The sequence below is a fragment of the Bombina bombina genome, chromosome 1 (genome assembly GCF_027579735.1).
Source record: "Bombina bombina isolate aBomBom1 chromosome 1, aBomBom1.pri, whole genome shotgun sequence".
Lineage (NCBI taxonomy): Eukaryota > Metazoa > Chordata > Amphibia > Anura > Bombinatoridae > Bombina > Bombina bombina.
Window position 1 is genome coordinate 1444742547 of NC_069499.1, and position 18235 is coordinate 1444760781.

The following is an 18235-nucleotide window of genomic DNA, read 5'->3' on the forward strand; positions in this document are numbered from 1 at the left end:
AAGCATTGTTTGAAGACTACAACAAACCAGAAGTTCTTATAAATTATAATATTGAATTAAAGGTAAGATCTCAATCAGATTCAGGTCCACAATCTGCAATTTTTCCTTGCTATTCCAAGATTGCAATAGGATCATAAGGGGAAAAACATGTTAACCAATCTGTACAGAAGGACACAGTTATGTTAAAATTAAAGTAAAAATAGTATATAAGCAATATTAATGACCATTCATAATTCTTTACAGAGTTAAGAAAAACAACAGAAATTGTATTTTAAAGGGACAGTCTACTCAAGAATTTTTATTTTAAAAAATATATATAATCCCTTTATTACCCATTCCCCAGTTTTATACTTTTTTACCTCTGTTATTACCTTGTATCTAAGCTTCTGCAGACTGCCCCTTATCTCAGTTCTTTTAACAGACTTGCATTTTAGCAGTGCTGACTCATAGATAACTTAGAAGTTAGGATATGAGCCAACCTTGGATTCGTTTTTATTAAAGAATACAAAGAGAACAAAGCAAATTAAATGATAAAAGTAAATTAGAATGTTGTTTAAATTTGCATGCTATATCGGAATCATTAAAGTTTAATTTTGGGGGGCGGAGCCTACAGCTGCAGCAGCAGGACGTGTCTTGTGGGAACTCCTGGTCTATCACAGAGTTATAAGCAATATTTTATTGTTTTTCATAGAGAAAATATTTCATTTTGTGACCAAAGACCAGCAGACTACTATAGGATTCAAGAAATTGATCATTCTGGGGGAAACTCTTAGGATTCACATCTCTGCTTGTGATCTGCAGTTAGGCCACGCGGCTGCTGCATTTATATGGTGTCAGACAGTTCGTGGAGCCGGGGCCATCGCATATTCCCCCCCCTAGGTGACTGGGGTTACGTGCAGTACTAATTACTGCTAATACTGAAAACTGTTTCTGCAATTACATGGTAATATGGGTGCACCTAAAAACGCCATTACAGCACAGGACATGCAACGCATATTACAAGAACACTTTCTGAGCCTGACTAGGAGTATACATAGTGCCTGGAACGACATTCCTGTATGCCAGAAACCAGACACAGCTCCCTCGGACAGTGGAGCGGTGACCCTGGGCACTGTAGAGAGCACAGTAGTGACCGGAATGGAAAGTGCTTTGATTGACGAAGTATGCACAGCACCTGAGAGCCCGTGGGAGTCTAGACGTAGTATGGCACTGCCGGAGCAAACAGAATGCTCAACCACTCCCTCAAAGGTTGGAATGACGAGAGCGCCATTTAATTATGCTGACCGCACTCACCGCAACCACAGCTCTATGAAGAGCGGTGTTTATCTTGTGCGTGATAACTGCAGCACTGGCCCAGAAATATCTCACCTCAAAGATGCAAGCGAGAGGAGGGTGACAGTGGGGGATCTGATTAAACTTGGGATGAAACCTGCCTATTGTAAGAAGAGTGCTTCTGTGGAGTCTGGGGCCACAAAGATGGGGTTCACGGTCACACATAATTGTCCTCCGGTGGAAAAAGTAAGCTTGAGGGACCGACTACCAGCCCGGGGTGCTTTCTGTCAACCCATATCCCCTGCAAATAGGCCAAATATCATATTGGAGTGGAGCAGAGCTGGGATAGGCTGATTCCCTGTGAACATTACCGTAAGATCTGGCGTATGATCAATTGCAGCCTTTACGTTCTGGCCATAGTACTAATAATGCACTTTTACTATAAAGGCAGACCAGGACTATTGTTTAAGTTACAGATAGATGTTTTCAAATCCCTCTTGTTAACCAACCCATCCCTAGTCTGTTACTAAACACAGGTTTCAACAGTAATGTGCGCCTGTCAAGTATAATGTATTGTACACTGTTTATATGCTGGCTATTAAGCACGGGGTATACATATTTATGTATCTGTGTTAAGATTGTGGTTAGCAATTTCTGACGGATCTTTATATTCTAAGGTGATAATTTACAGTTTGCACGGCTATGTCTATGTTTATCGGGGCTAATTTTGTGTTTAGAAATCCCTGGTATACTTTTTTACTAAAATAGCCTAAGATTGATATCATTTCAATTAATAGTCGATATGTGTTAACTTCAACCCATAGTTTATGGAATATACCCACGGCGATAAATGTGGAGCTGGGTTGTCTCTGAACTACCTCCCATTATGAGACTAAAATTTAACCTGAAAGGTAGTGTGCAGTTCAGTAGCTTAATCCCTATTTTAGTTAATCTTGGAAACTAGAGATCTCTATATTTTAAGGTAAAAATCTACAATCTAAGCTATGCTATGGCTATTTCTAGCCCTCCCCACGTACTATGAGGGCTGGCATCTATATAGGGATCTGTATTGTTATGTAGCTATATAACCATTTAACCAAACAGGTTCCATATCTTTCTTCCCCTTGATAATAGCTCTACAGGGTCTGAGACCGCTGCTAATCACCATTATAGTCGAACAATATAGCATATATCATATTATAAATATATACTCTAACGTAGCCCATACAACATAAAGTGAAGCTCCCATTAGGGGCAAGGCTGCACCCCTTCTTAAGCTATTCAGTTGCTCTATTGGTTATTATTGAAACGACAATTATTAAAATGACATACTATAGGGTCCAAGAGTGGCCCTTCTCCTTCCTCCCCCTAAGTCCCCCCTGTTCTAGTATGCTATATAGTTTGAGTGGTCCAAGAGAGGCCACAGTTTAACATTGGGGAAATATCATGTTATCTCTTATTTTTTATATTTTCAATGGGGATAAATGCCTATTTTAATGTAGTAAAATGAGGTCTGCTTTACGTTTCATTTCGCCACCTGTTGAGCACAATAGTCTGGGAACCTTTCATGGCAAAATGTACCTATTATTTATTGATTGCAAAAACTAATATTCCTTACACCCATATTCTTCAATGTTATATATCTCATCAACTTTGTCATCTGTATTAATTTCTAAGTACCTCTCTGAGTTTTAAAGTATACATGGGTCCATGAGTGGCCCGTACTACAATGGAGGTGCAATTACCGTTTCTATACATGAAAAATTAGGTTTTCATTCATTCAGTTGGGTAATAGCCTATTGTATTGATATGTCTTGATCTTTTATTTGTTTGCTGGCCTTGTAGTACTGTATTTTTCTTATCTTTTCTCTTTTCAGGTTACAGGGACATAGCCAACTCAATTTAAGATATGTTCATTAAATTACCCACTGTACTTTTTATTTTTGTTATTGTTCTGTATAACCTCAATAAAAAATATTAAAAAAAAAAAAAAAAAAAAGTTTAATTTTGACTAGACTGTCCCTTTAACTATTGCCTTGTGGTAGCCTAAAACTCCATAGTTTTTTTTTGCTGTCTCCTCTCCTCCATTGAAGAAATTTTACTGCCTTATGTTGTTGGGATCCACACACTCTCCTATATGAGTTTATTTTATGTTGGATATTGCTCTGACTTATTTGAAGTGCAGTGTTATCACCCATTCTTGCCTATCTAAAAATTGATCATCACTCCAGTAGAGACTATGACCATCAATCTCTCATAAAACAATGGTTAGGTTGTGTTGCATTAGGACTTGAAGAAAATGCTTTTTAAGCATTTACCATAGCAAAAATATTTATCTATTCAAAGCTTAAAAATATAGAAACCCATACATGCACACATTTATACACATACACACTCACAATTTAAGATGTACATGTACACATATAGAAACAGATATTATAGAATTATAACCTAATTTGGTTTATTTAAAACCATGTAGCAATGAATAAATATACAGGAATAAAAATACTCTAAAGACAGTTCTATTAACATCTAAGACATCATGTTACATAGTGATTTACTTTTGCTTCCAAATTTTATATAGCAATAAATGCATCAATAGAGCAAACACAAATTATCAGTATCTACATATAGAAATGCACTATCTTTTTTATACTATCCACTACTGTAAAAAATAAATATTAGTCTCACACATCTATTTAAAAAAGAAGTGATATCTTATTTCAATTGGCATGTGCAACTTATGTAAACATAACAATGAAAAATATTATACCTGCCAAGGTTGATGATTATAAATATTTGCACATGAGCCATTCTTAAATGGACCCTGTCCTGGCTTGCAAGAATACATCTGTTGCAAAGCATGAACTATGGAATAAGTAGCTAGGTAAGCTTTATATGTGTATCGAAGGTTGTAGACATCATACACTGTTGTATCAAGGCTTTCCAGTCTCTCTTTGCCAGTGCAAAAATGTTTTTCTTCTATAAATGTTCTTGCAGAAGTATCATTGTATAAATCATCTCCTGGCCAAATACAGCCAAATGCTTCTTCCCAAAACATTTTAATGAACACACCATCTAAATAGTTGGACTGATGAAAGCTGTAAAGAAATTCCTTAAAACCTGGAATCTTTCCACTTGTTGGCATTATACTAAGACTACCATTCAAAATAGTTAATATTTCTTTTCTAGGAAAATCTGAAGAAATTGACCAACTACTGCTACCGATCCATACTTTGTTGGAAAGATTATGAAAGTAAGCCTGCTCTATCAAAGGGATGAGATTCTCCATGGTAGTGTAAACAATAATTACTGTAGCTCTGGATTTTTTGATGATATCAATAGTACGAATGACAGATTCCATTGAGGTGTATGTAGGAAGAGTCTCCATAAATGCAATGCAACCACCATTTGCTTCAATCTCTCTGTTTAGTATCATATATCGTAATTCTCTCAATTCATTATCAGAAGTAATGACACCAATCCATGTCCAGTTAAAGTATTTCACCAACCTAGCAATGGCCAAAGCTTCATAAATGTCATTGGAAACTGTCCTTAAAAATGATGGAAATAGTATCTTATCACTCAGAATAGGGTGAGATGAAGCGTAGCTGACCTGAGGTATAGGAAAGAAAATTGACAAACGATGAAGCTTTTTAAGCTAGGTAATATTCTTTCTATATATCAGAAAGACCTATAGGGTAAAAATAAGAACTTTGTTTTAATTTATTTTTTAATATGTTTTATAACTACCAAAATGAATGTGACCAGGAATTTCCCGTTCACTTTGGAATACAAAGTTTAAGTTAAAATTAAAACTTCCAAAAGCCAGTTGTTTTTCTAATGACTAGTGAAATCACATGAATAATGGTATCAATCAGAACCATACAGTACTATGTCTGTTTATGTGAAAAAAAATGTCCAGAAAAATAATTCATAACATCACTTCCTACCCACTATAAGCCTTGATTTCAATGTGTTTTAAATTACTTTATAACGTATTGCATGTTCTGTTAACTCTTGCTTTGCAATCTATGCTAACAAATACTGAATTAAATCTAAAAAGGCCCAAATTATATATAGTGCCCTCCACTAATATTGACATGCTTGGTAAATATAAACAAAGAAGGCTGTTAAAAATTGTCTTTATTGTTTAACCTTTTGATCTTTTCTTCAAAAAGTACACAAAAATACTCTGCTCTCATGGATATCAAACAATTGCAAACACAACACAGGTTTATCTAAGAAAAAAAAAAATATACAGTATATATATATAGTGTATATATATATATATATATATATATATATATATATATATATGTGTGTGTGTGTGTGTGTGTGTGTTTGCCACAGTTATTGGCACCCTATTAGTTAATACTTTGTGCTACATCCCTTTGCCAATATAACAGCTCTGAGTCTCCTATAATGCCTGATGAGGTTGGAGAATACATGGCAAGGGATCTGAGATCATTCCTCCATAAAGAATCTCTCCTCCTCAGTTCACCCCACTGGTTTTGTATGGAGTTTAAGTCAGGGGACCTTGATTTTGTGGTCAATGTTGATTTTAATGTATGTTTTGGATAATTTTCCTGCTGGAAGATCCAACCACAGCCCATTTTAAGCTTTCTGACAGAGACAGTTAGGTTTTCATTTATTATCTGTTGATATTTGATGTCCATGATGACATGTATCCTAACAAAATGTTCAGGTCCTATGGCAGAAAAACATTAAATAATCACCACCATATTTAACCATGCACATGAGGTACTTTTCCATACAGCCACCTCTCTGTGTGCGCCAACCCAACTCTGGTGTTTATTGCTAAAAGCTCTATTTTGGTTTAATCTGCCCATAGAACCCAACCACATTTGAAGTTCCAGTAGTGTCTGGCAAATTGAAGACACTTGAGTTTGTTTTTCGATGAGAGTAAAGACTTTTTTTCTTGAAACCCTTGCAAATAACTTGTGATGATGTAGGTGATGTCAGATTGTAGTTTTGGAGACTTTCTGACCCCAAGATGCAACTAACTTCTGCAATTCTCCAGCTGTGATCCTTGGAGATATTTTGACCACTTGAACCATCCTCTTTACAATGCTGTGAGACAAAATAGACACACATCCTCTTCCAGGTTGATTCATAACCAGTTGACTGGAACTTCTTAATTATTGCCCTGATGGTGGAAATAAGCATTTTCAATGCTTTTGCTATTTTCTTCCCATTTTGTGAAGCTCACCAACCTTTTGCCGCATATCACAGCTATATTCCTTGATCTTACCCAATGACTAAGGTAATTTGGCCTATGTGTTACCACATAATTATACCTCTGTGAAACAGGAAAATATAGTTAAACAATTTACTGTTTCTAGTCACTAGCGCCTAGATTTAGAGTTCTACGGCCAAAGGGGTGCGTAGCTAACGCTGGCTTTTTTCTGGCCGCACCTTTTAAACACCGCTGGTATTTAGAGTTCACAGAATGGCTGCGTTAGGCTCCAAAAAAAGGGGCAGAGAGCATATTTAACGCAACTTCAACTCTCGATACCAGCAGTGCTTACGGACGCGGCCAGCTTCAAAAACGTGCTCGTGCACGATTTGCTCGTGCACGATTCCCCCATAGAAAACAATGGGGCTGTTTGAGCTGAAAAAAAACCTAACACCTGCAAAAAAGCCGCGTTCAGCTCCTAACGCAGCCCTATTGTTGTCTATGGGGAAACACTTCCTACGTTTGCACCTAACACTCTAACATGTATCCCGAGTCTAAACACCCCTAACCTTACACTTATTAACCCCTATTCTGCCGCCCCCACTATCGCTGACCCCTGCATATTTTTTTAACCCCTAATCTGCCGCTCCGTAAACCGCCGCTACTTACATTATCCCTATGTACCCCTAATCTGCTGCCCCTAACACCGCCGACCCCTATATTATATTTATTAACCCCTAATCTGCCCCACACAACGTCGCCTCCACCTGCTTACACTTATTAACCCCTAATCTGTCGAGCGGACCGCACTGCTATTATAATAAAGTTATTAACCCCTAATCCGCCTCACTAGCTCTATAATAAATAGTATTAACCCCTAATCTGCCCTCCCTAACATCGCCAACACCTAACTTCAAACATTAACCCCTAATCTGCCGACTGGAGCTCACCGCTATTCTAATAAATGTATTAACCCCTAAAGCTAAGTCTAACCCTAACACTAACACCCCCCTAAGTTAAATATAATTTTTATCTAACGAAATAAATTAACTCTTATTAAATAACTTATTCCTATTTAAAGCTAAATACTTACCTGTAAAATAAATCCTAATATAGCTACAATATAAATTATAATTATATTATAGCTATTTTAGGATTTATATTTATTTTACAGGTAACTTTGTATTTATTTTAACCAGGTACAATAGCTATTAAATAGTTAAGAACTATTTAATAGCTAAAATATTTAAAATAATTACAAAATTACCTGTAAAATAAATCCTAACCTAAGTTACAATTAAACCTAACACTACACTATCAATAAATAAATTAAATAAACTACCTACAATTATCTACAATTAAACCTAACACTACACTATCAATAAATTAATTAAATACAATACCTACAATTATCTACAATTAAACCTATCACTACACTATCCATAAATTAATTAAATACAATATCTACAAATAACTACAATGAAATAAACTAACTAAAGTACAAAAAATAAAAAAGAACTAAGTTACAAAAAATAAAAAATATTTACAAACATTAGAAAAATATTACAACAATTTTAAACTAATTACACCTACTCTAAGCCCCCTAATAAAATAACAAAGCCCCCCAAAATAAAAAATGCCCTACCCTATTCTAAATTAAAAAAGTTCAAAGCTCTTTTACCTTACCAGCCCTGAACAGGGCCCTTTGCGGGGCATGCCCCAAAGAATTCAGCTCTTTTTCCTGTAAAAAAAACACATACAATACCCCCCCAACATTACAACCCACCACCCACATACCCCTAATCTAACCCAAACCCCCCTTAAATAAACCTAACACTAAGCCCCTGAAGATCTCCCTACCTTGTCTTCACCTCACCGTGTCCCGATCTGTCCAGAAGAGCCTCCGATGTCTTGATCCAAGCCCAAGCGGGGGGCTGAAGAGTGACGTCTATCCTCGGGCTGAAGTCTGGATCCAAGTGGCGGCTGAAGAAATCCATCATCGGCTGAAGTCGGAAGTCCATCATCGGGATGAAGTCTTCTATCAAGCCGCATCTTCAATCTTCTTTCTTCTGGAGCAGAGCCATCTTCTTTCCAACCGACGCGGAACATCCTCTTCAACCGACGCCTACTCGCCGAATGACGGTTCCTTTAAATGACGTCATCCAAGATGGCGTCCCTCGAATTCTGATTGGCTTATAGGATCAGCCAATCGGAATTAAGGTAGGAATATTCTGATTGGCTGATGGAATCAGCCAATCAGAATCAAGTTCAATCCGATTGAATGATCCAATCAGCCAATCAGATTGAGCTTGCATTCTATTGGCTGATCAGAACAGCCAATAGAATGCGAGCTCAATCTGATTGGCTAATTGGATCAGCCAATCAGATTGAACTTGATTCTGATTGGCTGATTCCATCAGCCAATCAGAATATTCCTACCTTAATTCCGATTGGCTGATAGAATCCTATCAGCCAATCGGAATTCGAGGGACGCCATCTTGGATGACGTCATTTAAAGGAACCGTCATTCGGCGAGTAGGCATCAGTTGAAGAGGATGTTCCGCGTTGGTTGAAAAGAAGATGGCTCCGCTCCGCTCCAGAAGAAAGAAGATTGAAGATGCGGCTTGATAGAAGACTTCATCCTGATGATGGACTTCCGACTTCAGCCGATGATGGATTTCTTCAGCCGCCGCTTGGATCCAGACTTCAGCCCAAGGATGGACGTCACTCTTCAGCCCCCCGCTTGGGCTTGGATCAAGACATCGGAGGCTCTTCTGGACAGATCGGGACCCGGTGAGGTGAAGACAAGGTAGGGAGATCTTCAGGGGCATAGTGTTAGGTTTATTTAAGGGGGGTTTGGGTTAGATTAGGGGTATGTGGGTGGTGGGTTGTAATGTTAGGGGGGGTATTGTATGTGTTTTTTTTACAGGCAAAAGAGCTGAAGTCTTTGGGGCATGCCCCGCAAAGGGCCCTATTCAGGGATGGTAAGGTAAAAGAGCTTTGAACTTTTTTAATTTAGAATAGGGTAGGGCATTTTTTATTTTGGGGGGATTTGTTATTTTATTAGGGGGCTTAGAGTAGGTGTAATTAGTTTAAAATTGTTGTAATATTTTTCTAATGTTTGTAAATATTTTTTTATTTTTTGTAACTTAGTTCTTTTTTATTTTTTGTACTTTAGTTAGTTTATTTCATTGTATTTATTTGTAGGTATTGTATTTAATTAATTTATTGATAGTGTAGTGTTAGGTTTAATTGTAGATAATTGTAGGTATTGTATTTAATTAATTTATTGATAGTGTAGTGTTAGGTTTAATTGTAGATAATTGTAGGTAGTTTATTCAATTTATTTATTGATAGTTTAGTGTTAGGTTTAATTGTAACTTAGGTTAGGATTTATTTTACAGGTAATTTTGTAATTATTTTAACTATTTTAGCTATTAAATAGTTCTTAACTATTTAATAGCTATTGTACCTGGTTAAAATAAATACAAAGTTGCCTGTAAAATAAATATTAATCCTAAAATAGCTATAATATAATTATAATTTATGTTGTAGCTATATTAGGGTTTATTTTACAGGTAAGTATTTAGCTTTAAATAGAAATAATTTATTTAATAAGAGTTAATTTATTTAGTTAGAATAAAATTATATTTAACTTAGGGGGGTGTTAGGGTTAGGGTTAAAATTAGCTTTAGGGGTTAAAAAATTTATTAGAGTAGTGGTGAGCTCCGATCGGCAGATTAGGGGTTAATACTTGAAGTTAGGTGTCGGCGATGTTAGGGAGGGCAGATTAGGGGTTAATACTATTTATTATAGGGTTATTGAGGCGGGAGTGAGGCGGATTAGGGGTTAATAACTTTATTATAGTAGAGGTGCGGTCAGCTCGGCAGATTAGGGGTTAATAAGTGTAGGCAGGTGGAGGCGACGTTGAGGGGGGCAGGTTAGGGGTTAATAAATTTAATATAGGGGTCGGCGGTGTTAGGGGCAGCAGATTAGGGGTTCATAAGTATAACGTAGGTGGCGGTCGGCAGATTAGGGGTTAAAAAAAATTAATTGAGTGGCGGCGATGTGGGGGGACCTCGGTTTAGGGGTACATAGGTAGTTTATGGGTGTTAGTGTACTTTAGAGCACAGTAGTTAAGAGCTTTATAAACCGGCGTTAGCCCAGAAAGCTCTTAACTACTGACTTTTTTTTGCGGCTGGAGTTTTGTCGTTAGATTTCTAACGCTCACTTCAGCCACGACTCTAAATACCGGAGTTAGAAAGATCCCATTGAAAAGATAGGATACGCAATTGACGTAAGGGGATCTGCGGTATGGAAAAGTTGCGGCTGAAAAGTGAGCGTTAGACCCTTTCCTGACTGACTCCAAATACCGGCGGTAGCCTAAAACCAGCGTTAGGAGCCTCTAACGCTGGTTTTGACGGCTACCGCCAAACTCTAAATCTAGGCCTTGGTGTACTAAAAAAGGTGAAATATCAATGGGAATATACTTCTAATATATTTTTCTCCACTGAATTTATAGGGGTGCCAATTGTGCCACATATATATTTAGCAAACATTTTTCTAGAAAAAACAAAACTTTTTTGTGTTTGCAATTGTTATCCATGAGAACAGAGTAATTTTGTGTATTTTTTTAACAAATGATCAAAATGTTAAAGGGACACTAAACACATTTTTTTAATGAGTCAGATAGAGCATGCATTCTAATTTACTCCGATTATAATTTTTTTTATTCGTTTTCTTGCTATCTTTAGTGAAAAAGCAGCAATGTAAAGCTTAAGAGCCAGTTTTTTTTTTGGTTGAGAACCTGGATTATGCTTGTTTATTGGTTTGCTGAATGTAGCCACCAATAAACAAGCACTATTCAGGGTGCTGAATTTAAAATGGGCCTGCTCCTATTATATATATCTGTATATACAATATATTATCTATCTATCACCTATTTATCTATCTATCACCTATCTATCTATCTATCTATCTATCTATCTATCTATCTATCTATCATCTATCTATCTAGCTAACTATCTATCTATCTATCTATCTATCTATCTATCTACATATATTTAAAAATAAAAATATTTTCTTCTAAGTGAAGAACATAGGAATTTGAAGTAGTGCAATTGAGCTAGCACAGTTTTGGTTATCAAGCAAGCGATAAAGTAAAAAGGCTTTCTTTATCAAGCCCCATAGAAGTCTGTGGGGAGAGCGAGTTACCACTGCGCTGCTATCTGCAGCCTAATTAGTAATTAATTGTCTGAGAACAGTGAAGAATCAAATATATAATTTATAGAAAAAACAAATTATATATATATATATATATATATATATATATATATATATATATATATATATATAAATCTGGCTATTTCAGCACCACTATAGATATAGCAGTCCCATTTGAAAGCAGCATTTTTAAATAAAATACACTGCTAACAGTGCAAGGTAGTGGTAATGTAATAGATATGAACAAAAAAAGAAGAAACAGAGCAGCATCAGGTTATTAACTGCAAGTTGAAAAGTTAATCAAGGTTAATTCAGTAGAACATGATACAATAGCCAAGCAGTTTAATAAATAAAGGGCCCGATCCGAAATGCAGCGTCGCCCAGAAGCCGGCAACGCCAAATATTGCGCGGGTTTGGTATCACATATACGAAGTTACGCTCGTATATTTCACCCTTCGGACGTAGTTTTTTGGCCCATAAAGTGATATACCAAACCCGCGCAGTTTGGTATCCAATATACAGCGTAAGGACTTACGTGGCGAAAATGGAGAAATCTTACTCCATTTTCACCTCGCCACAAATTGCAGGCGTAGTAAGCCTTACACTGAGTATTGGAGCCCTGTAACTCCCTAAACTACCTGCAAAATAAAACCTAACACCTAACACATGCGCAGTGTCTATCTAGCTGTCAACCGCAATCCCCCGCCGCAATCCCTAATAAAGTGTTAAACCCCTAAACTGCCGCTCCCAGACCCCGCCGCCACCTACATTATATGTATTACCCCCTAATCTGATCCCCCTACACTGCCGCCACCTATATTAAATTTATTAACCCCTATCTAATCCCCCTACACCGCCGCCACCTATATTAAAATTATTAACCCCTAATCTAATCCCCCTACACCGCCGCCACCTATATTAAAATTATTAACTCTAACCCTAACACCCCCTAACTTAAAGGGCCATAATACCAAATGTTTAAACACTTGAAAGTGATGCAGTATAGCTGTAAAAAACTGACTAGAAAATATCACCTGAACATCTCTGTGTAAAAAAGAAAGATATTTAACCTCAAAAGTTCCTCAGTAGCCACATCCAATTGTAAAGGATTTCTAAGCAGCATATTAGTATGTCTGTCCTGGGACAGCTTAGGGGATGAGCCTCGTGAACTCTCATATTATTTCCCTATTCAGCTTACTATGAAATCTCATGAGTGTTAAGTCAAATCTCATGAGATCACAGAAAAAGAGTTCATGACCTCAGCACTGTTGATGCTAATTGGCTGCTGTTCATTTCTTATTTTTTATTTTTATTTTTACCTGCAGCTGGGAGCAGGTGAAGTATAAAGTTTTACACAGAATTTACTCTGCTGTGCTGAGGAGATTGTGAGGTAAAATATCTTCCTTTTCCTTTTTTACATAGAGATGCTCAGGTGATTTTTTCCTGTCAGCTTTTTACAGTTATACTGCATCAGTTTCAAGTGATTTAACATATGAGTATTATGTCCCTTTAATTATTATTAAAATAAATCTAATTAATATTAATAATATTAACTAAATTATTCCTATTTAAATCTAAATACTTACCTATAAAATAAACCCTAAGATAGCTACAATATAATTAATAATTACATTGTAGCTATTTTAGGGTTTATATTTATTTTACAGGTAACTTTGTATTTATTTTAACTAGGTACAATAGCTATTAAATAGTCAATAACTATTTAATAGCTACCTAGTTAAAATAATTACAAAATTACCTGTAAAATAAATCCTAACCTAAGTTACCATTACACCTAACACTACCCTATCAATAAATTAATTAAATAAACTACAATTATCTCAACTAAAATACAGTTAAATACACTAATCTATATTACAAAAAAAACCCACTAGATTACAAAAATAAAAAAGATTACAAGAATTTTAAGCTAATTACACCTAATCTAAGCCCCTAATAAAATAACAAAGCCCCCAACATAATAAAATGTGCCTACCCTAAACTAAATTACAAAAGTAATCAGCTCTATTACCAGCCCTTAAAAGGGCCTTTTGTAGGGCATTGCCCCAAAGTAATCAGCTCTTTTACCTGTAAAAATAAAGAACAACCTCCCCATTACAACCCACCACCCACACACCCCTACTCTAAAACGCACCCGATCCCCCCTTAAAAAACCTAAGTCTAACCCCCAAGTGGTCCTTACCTGTCCTGAAGACTGGCGGAGAAGGTCCTGTTCCAGGCGGAGAAGTCTTCTTCCAGGCGGCAACCTCTTCTTCTTCCAGGAACCAGCTGGCACGGAGCAGAGGAGTTGAAGACCGATAACCACGGAGCTGAAGACCGTCCTCTCTGGAACTGAAGACCGGCGATGCTGGAACTGAAGACCGGCGACGCTGGAACTGAAGACCGGAGCCATGGAGCGTGGAGGATCCTCTTCATACGATCTCCGCCGTACACTGAATAGGAATTCAAGGTACGTGATTAAAAATGGCGTCCCTTGAATTCATATTGGCTGAGTTGAGCCTTCAAATTTAAATCAGCCAATCGGATGAGAGCTACTTTAATTCTATTGGCTGATTTGAATAGCCAATAGAATAAGAGATACTGTAATTCTGTTGGCTATTCTAATCATTATACTGAACATGTTTATAAATAAAAAATATTGCAATAAAATATTAAATATAAAGGAGTAATGCAATTGGGTTGTAGGGCTGTTATATAACATCAATCTGACATTTGTATGGAGGTTCAACTCTAAGTTGAACAGTCTTTTACTTCCCACCATACTGCATGGGGCAGAAAGATATTTTTGGGCCATTTTAGCCAGAGCTGGAAATCTGTTTATTAACTGCCCAGTACTTCAGGGGTTTGTCTGAACGAGGTACAGTGATCTCTCCTACAATAATACAAATAACAGCAATTTGTATTGGCAGAACAGTAGTAAACAATTTTTAGTTTAGTCTCCACTCCAGTTTAAAATAAAATGGGAACATGCAGTTTGAAAAAAACGCCACAAGATAGCATATGGGTAGGAAGTGGAGGTATCGGTTTAAGTATCGGTGCATTTGCACAAGTACAAGTAAATGTTGTATATCCATGTGCACTCCTTCTGTAGCAAAATTTGATCCAAATTTCCTCCCTGATTTTCAAATCTACAATTTCAAGGCTTGAGTGGTGGTCCAAAAAGTATCTCGCTACACTGCTACTCTTGATTTATTTTTGATGTCTATTTTGTGCTCCTTAATCCTCTCCTTCAGCTCGCTATACGTTTTTCCTATGTAATACATTGGGCAGTCAAAGAACAAAATGTAAACTACACCCTTGCTTTTACAGATTTTGTGACCCCTGACCTTGTAATATATTACATTTTTGTCGACAAAGCCTTTAACGACTACCATATTTCTACATACTGAGCAATGTGAGCACTTATAGTTGTAGAGTCTGCCATTAAAACATGACAGTATTTTTTAAGAATGGCACATACATCCTGCCATCTATTGTTATATACTCCTGAATCTTGTTAGATTTTCATTAGTTTTTAAATCTTCTTTTGTGGGACTATACAATAATTCATCTCTATTTTTATTTTTGGATTTGTCAAATACTTTTTTCAAGCTTTGTTGGGAATACCCCTTCTCTTTGAAGCGTTTTTTAAACTTTCTAGCTTCCTCCTTAAACTGCTCAAAGTCAGTACAATTTCTTCTATGACTAAGCTATTGTCCATAGGGTATATTTTGAATAAGGTTTCTAGGGTGATTGCTATCAAAAGATAGCAAAGCATTACCTGCTGTCTCTTTTTGAAAAGTTGCTGTTTTCAGCTCATTGTTCCCATTCATAATGCGCAAATCCAGAAATGAGACCTCCGTAGCACTACAGGTACAGTATGTGTGATTCAGTTCATTCATAAATTCGGCAAGTTTTGTCTCTGTGTTTTCCCATAATAAGAGCACATTGTTAACAAATCTAATCTCTAGTGCTACTGAGTACTCAAATCTGCAGTTTAATACATGTTTCTGTTCCCATTTCCCAAGATACAGGGGCATAGCAGGTCCCTATTGCAGTACCTAAAATCTGCTCCTAGCATTTATTTTTAAAGAGGAAATAGTTATGATTTAGAATGAATGACAATAAATTCATGACAAAATCATGATGATTATATTCAGGGCCTCTTTGGCTTAGAAAGAATTTGCAAGCCTCCATACCTTTTTGGTGGTGGATACTCGAATATAAGGCCTCTACATCAATTTCCACCAATAGAGTTTCAGAATTGGTGGCAATTCCGTCCATTTTTTAAGGACATCAATTGTGTCCTTAATATAAGATGGCAAATTTAAAAGATTTGGGCGAAGGCAGAATTTAACATATTGTGATATTTTTTCCATGAGTGAACCCACCTGTGAGATAATTGGTCTCCCAGGCAGTGGCGAAACAGAGGTGAAGCGCACATAGATTTTGCTTATCGGTGGTGGTATCAGCTGTTTACCACAGTTATTTTGCAGCTCCCTGCAGCAGTTGCTGATCATCTCCACCAAAGGCGTGTTATATACACTAAGTGCCTGCAACTGATATCTGAATGCTATATCTACCTGGAAAAAGTAGCCAGAGTTTCTTCAAGCCCTATCAACTCCCACAATACCCTAAAACGGGCTGGATTTTGATATACCCCTGGCAGTCATGTTAGTATGGACTACAGGCTGAACACATTGCAGTGCCGTGTGACTCTTGAAGGTAAATTGTCAGCTTATCATAGAAATATAGAAGGAGAAAAAGAGGTATCCTGTGGCACACTTGAATAGAGAGCTTTTATTTTCGATTTTTACATCAAGAAGGGCACTTAGGAAGTGATTAAATAAAAATTAACTTTTATTAGGTTCATTAAAATAAGAGCATAAAGTGTGTAAATAAGAATTAAAATAGGGGATATTTGTGTATTACACAATAAAGAGTATAATCGGATTTATGCTGGGTTATCACCCATGAAGCTGATAGGAGCAACTAATTATCCATTATATTAGACAGAAAAAACTGAATCAATTTACATAGAGTTTTCCCTATTTTGGTAAGAATATGCATAGTCTTATTGGTATCAAATACCCCTAATGATGATCCATTTCATCATACATTAATTGTAAATGTTAAAAACTAACATGCAAAAATATTAAAATACTGTGTCTAGGATCACACAGGGTTAATAAGTAATACCTTGATTTTAGGATGTAGCTTACATAATAATGAAGGGAGGGGGTAGTATATCAGATAAATCTTATGAGGAAAATGCTAAGCTCATATGGAAAAGTTACCGATGGGGGTGCTTGAACAAAATCACAGCGTTTCCCCGAACGGACACAAGCTAATTTAGCTTAGATTAAGTAAAGGATGGCATATATTATGCCCAACAATTAAGCCTCAAATATAATACCTGCCCCCCTTCCTCAGTCACACATATTAAACTGAAAAACCCATGAAGATATCAAAGTGTTATTATTAGAACGTCTTCCAATAATAAAGGGGTGTCCTGAGACACAGTGTGGAGTTAGAAAAAATGTGTGTTGCTTCTCCTTATATAAAAAGGGGAATTTGCCCTAAGTATAGCTTATTATCATATGAGTTAGCTGAGAACCCAGTATTGGGTAGTGGAAAGTGTTTATACACACATCAGTTGGGGATTAGAAGTATCGTACTATGAGATAGTTATCGTGGTGGTATGGTTTCAATTAGTATAATAAAATGTACTCCCACTATAAACCCATCAAGTTTTAAGCTAAAGTGCCGATATTTGGCTGCTAATTCTTGTTATAAAGAGAGGGTGTTGTCCCCTCAGTAAAACTTGTTTGGATCATATATAGTTTAGATGAAAACCCAGTATTAGGTATTGGAGAGTGTTTGTGCACACATCAAATGAAACTCTAGAATATCCTCGGGGAGAGTAATGTGTATACTCCACAGAACTGCTCCCTTAGCTAACGATATTGACTATAGGTGCTTTAATAGTTATCGTTACACTATAGTAAGCTTGTCACAAAGATACTTTCCCATTGGACTACCCACCGAGTTTAAGCTAAGGTGCCGATATTCGTCCAACAATATTAAATTATTCTATTTCATTAACAATAAACATATGGAGAAGCAGAGCGAACGCCTGATGCGCGTTTCACCTTCTGCTTTGTCAAAGGCGCCGAATGGCCTTCGTGCCTCTTGATTTAAAGCCTAGCGAGCCAATAGTATAAGGGGTGTGTGAGTCACATGGGCGCAAGTAACCAATAGCGATGTTAGGGTGACTTCACCAAAATTTTCAGCTTAGCCATAATTGGGATATTGGATTACAAATAATTAAGGTAACATCACATTACCTATATGCCTTACAAGAGACTTGTTAAATTTCATTGGATGGCATATTAATCCAGGCTTACAATCATGAAACACAATGTTGCTATTTTGAAGTGATACATTGTAACTGTGTGTTGAATAAGATTAGAAACAGCATTTCTTAATTTGGAGTGACAAAATCAGCTCTGCTACTATGAACTGTGAATTTGATTTTGT

The 18235-nt window shown here is 36.6% G+C and overlaps 1 protein-coding gene across 1 annotated transcript in view; it reads right to left on the bottom strand.

The window, feature by feature from the left end:
- The window catches only part of LOC128666119 (extracellular calcium-sensing receptor-like), a 52726-nt gene that overhangs the window by 22954 nt on the left and 11537 nt on the right, over positions 1-18235 (bottom strand). The window contains exon 2 of the mRNA XM_053720532.1: positions 4046-4888. Coding sequence (XP_053576507.1) covers positions 4046-4888 — 843 coding nt within the window. The remainder of the gene's footprint in view (positions 1-4045; positions 4889-18235) is intronic.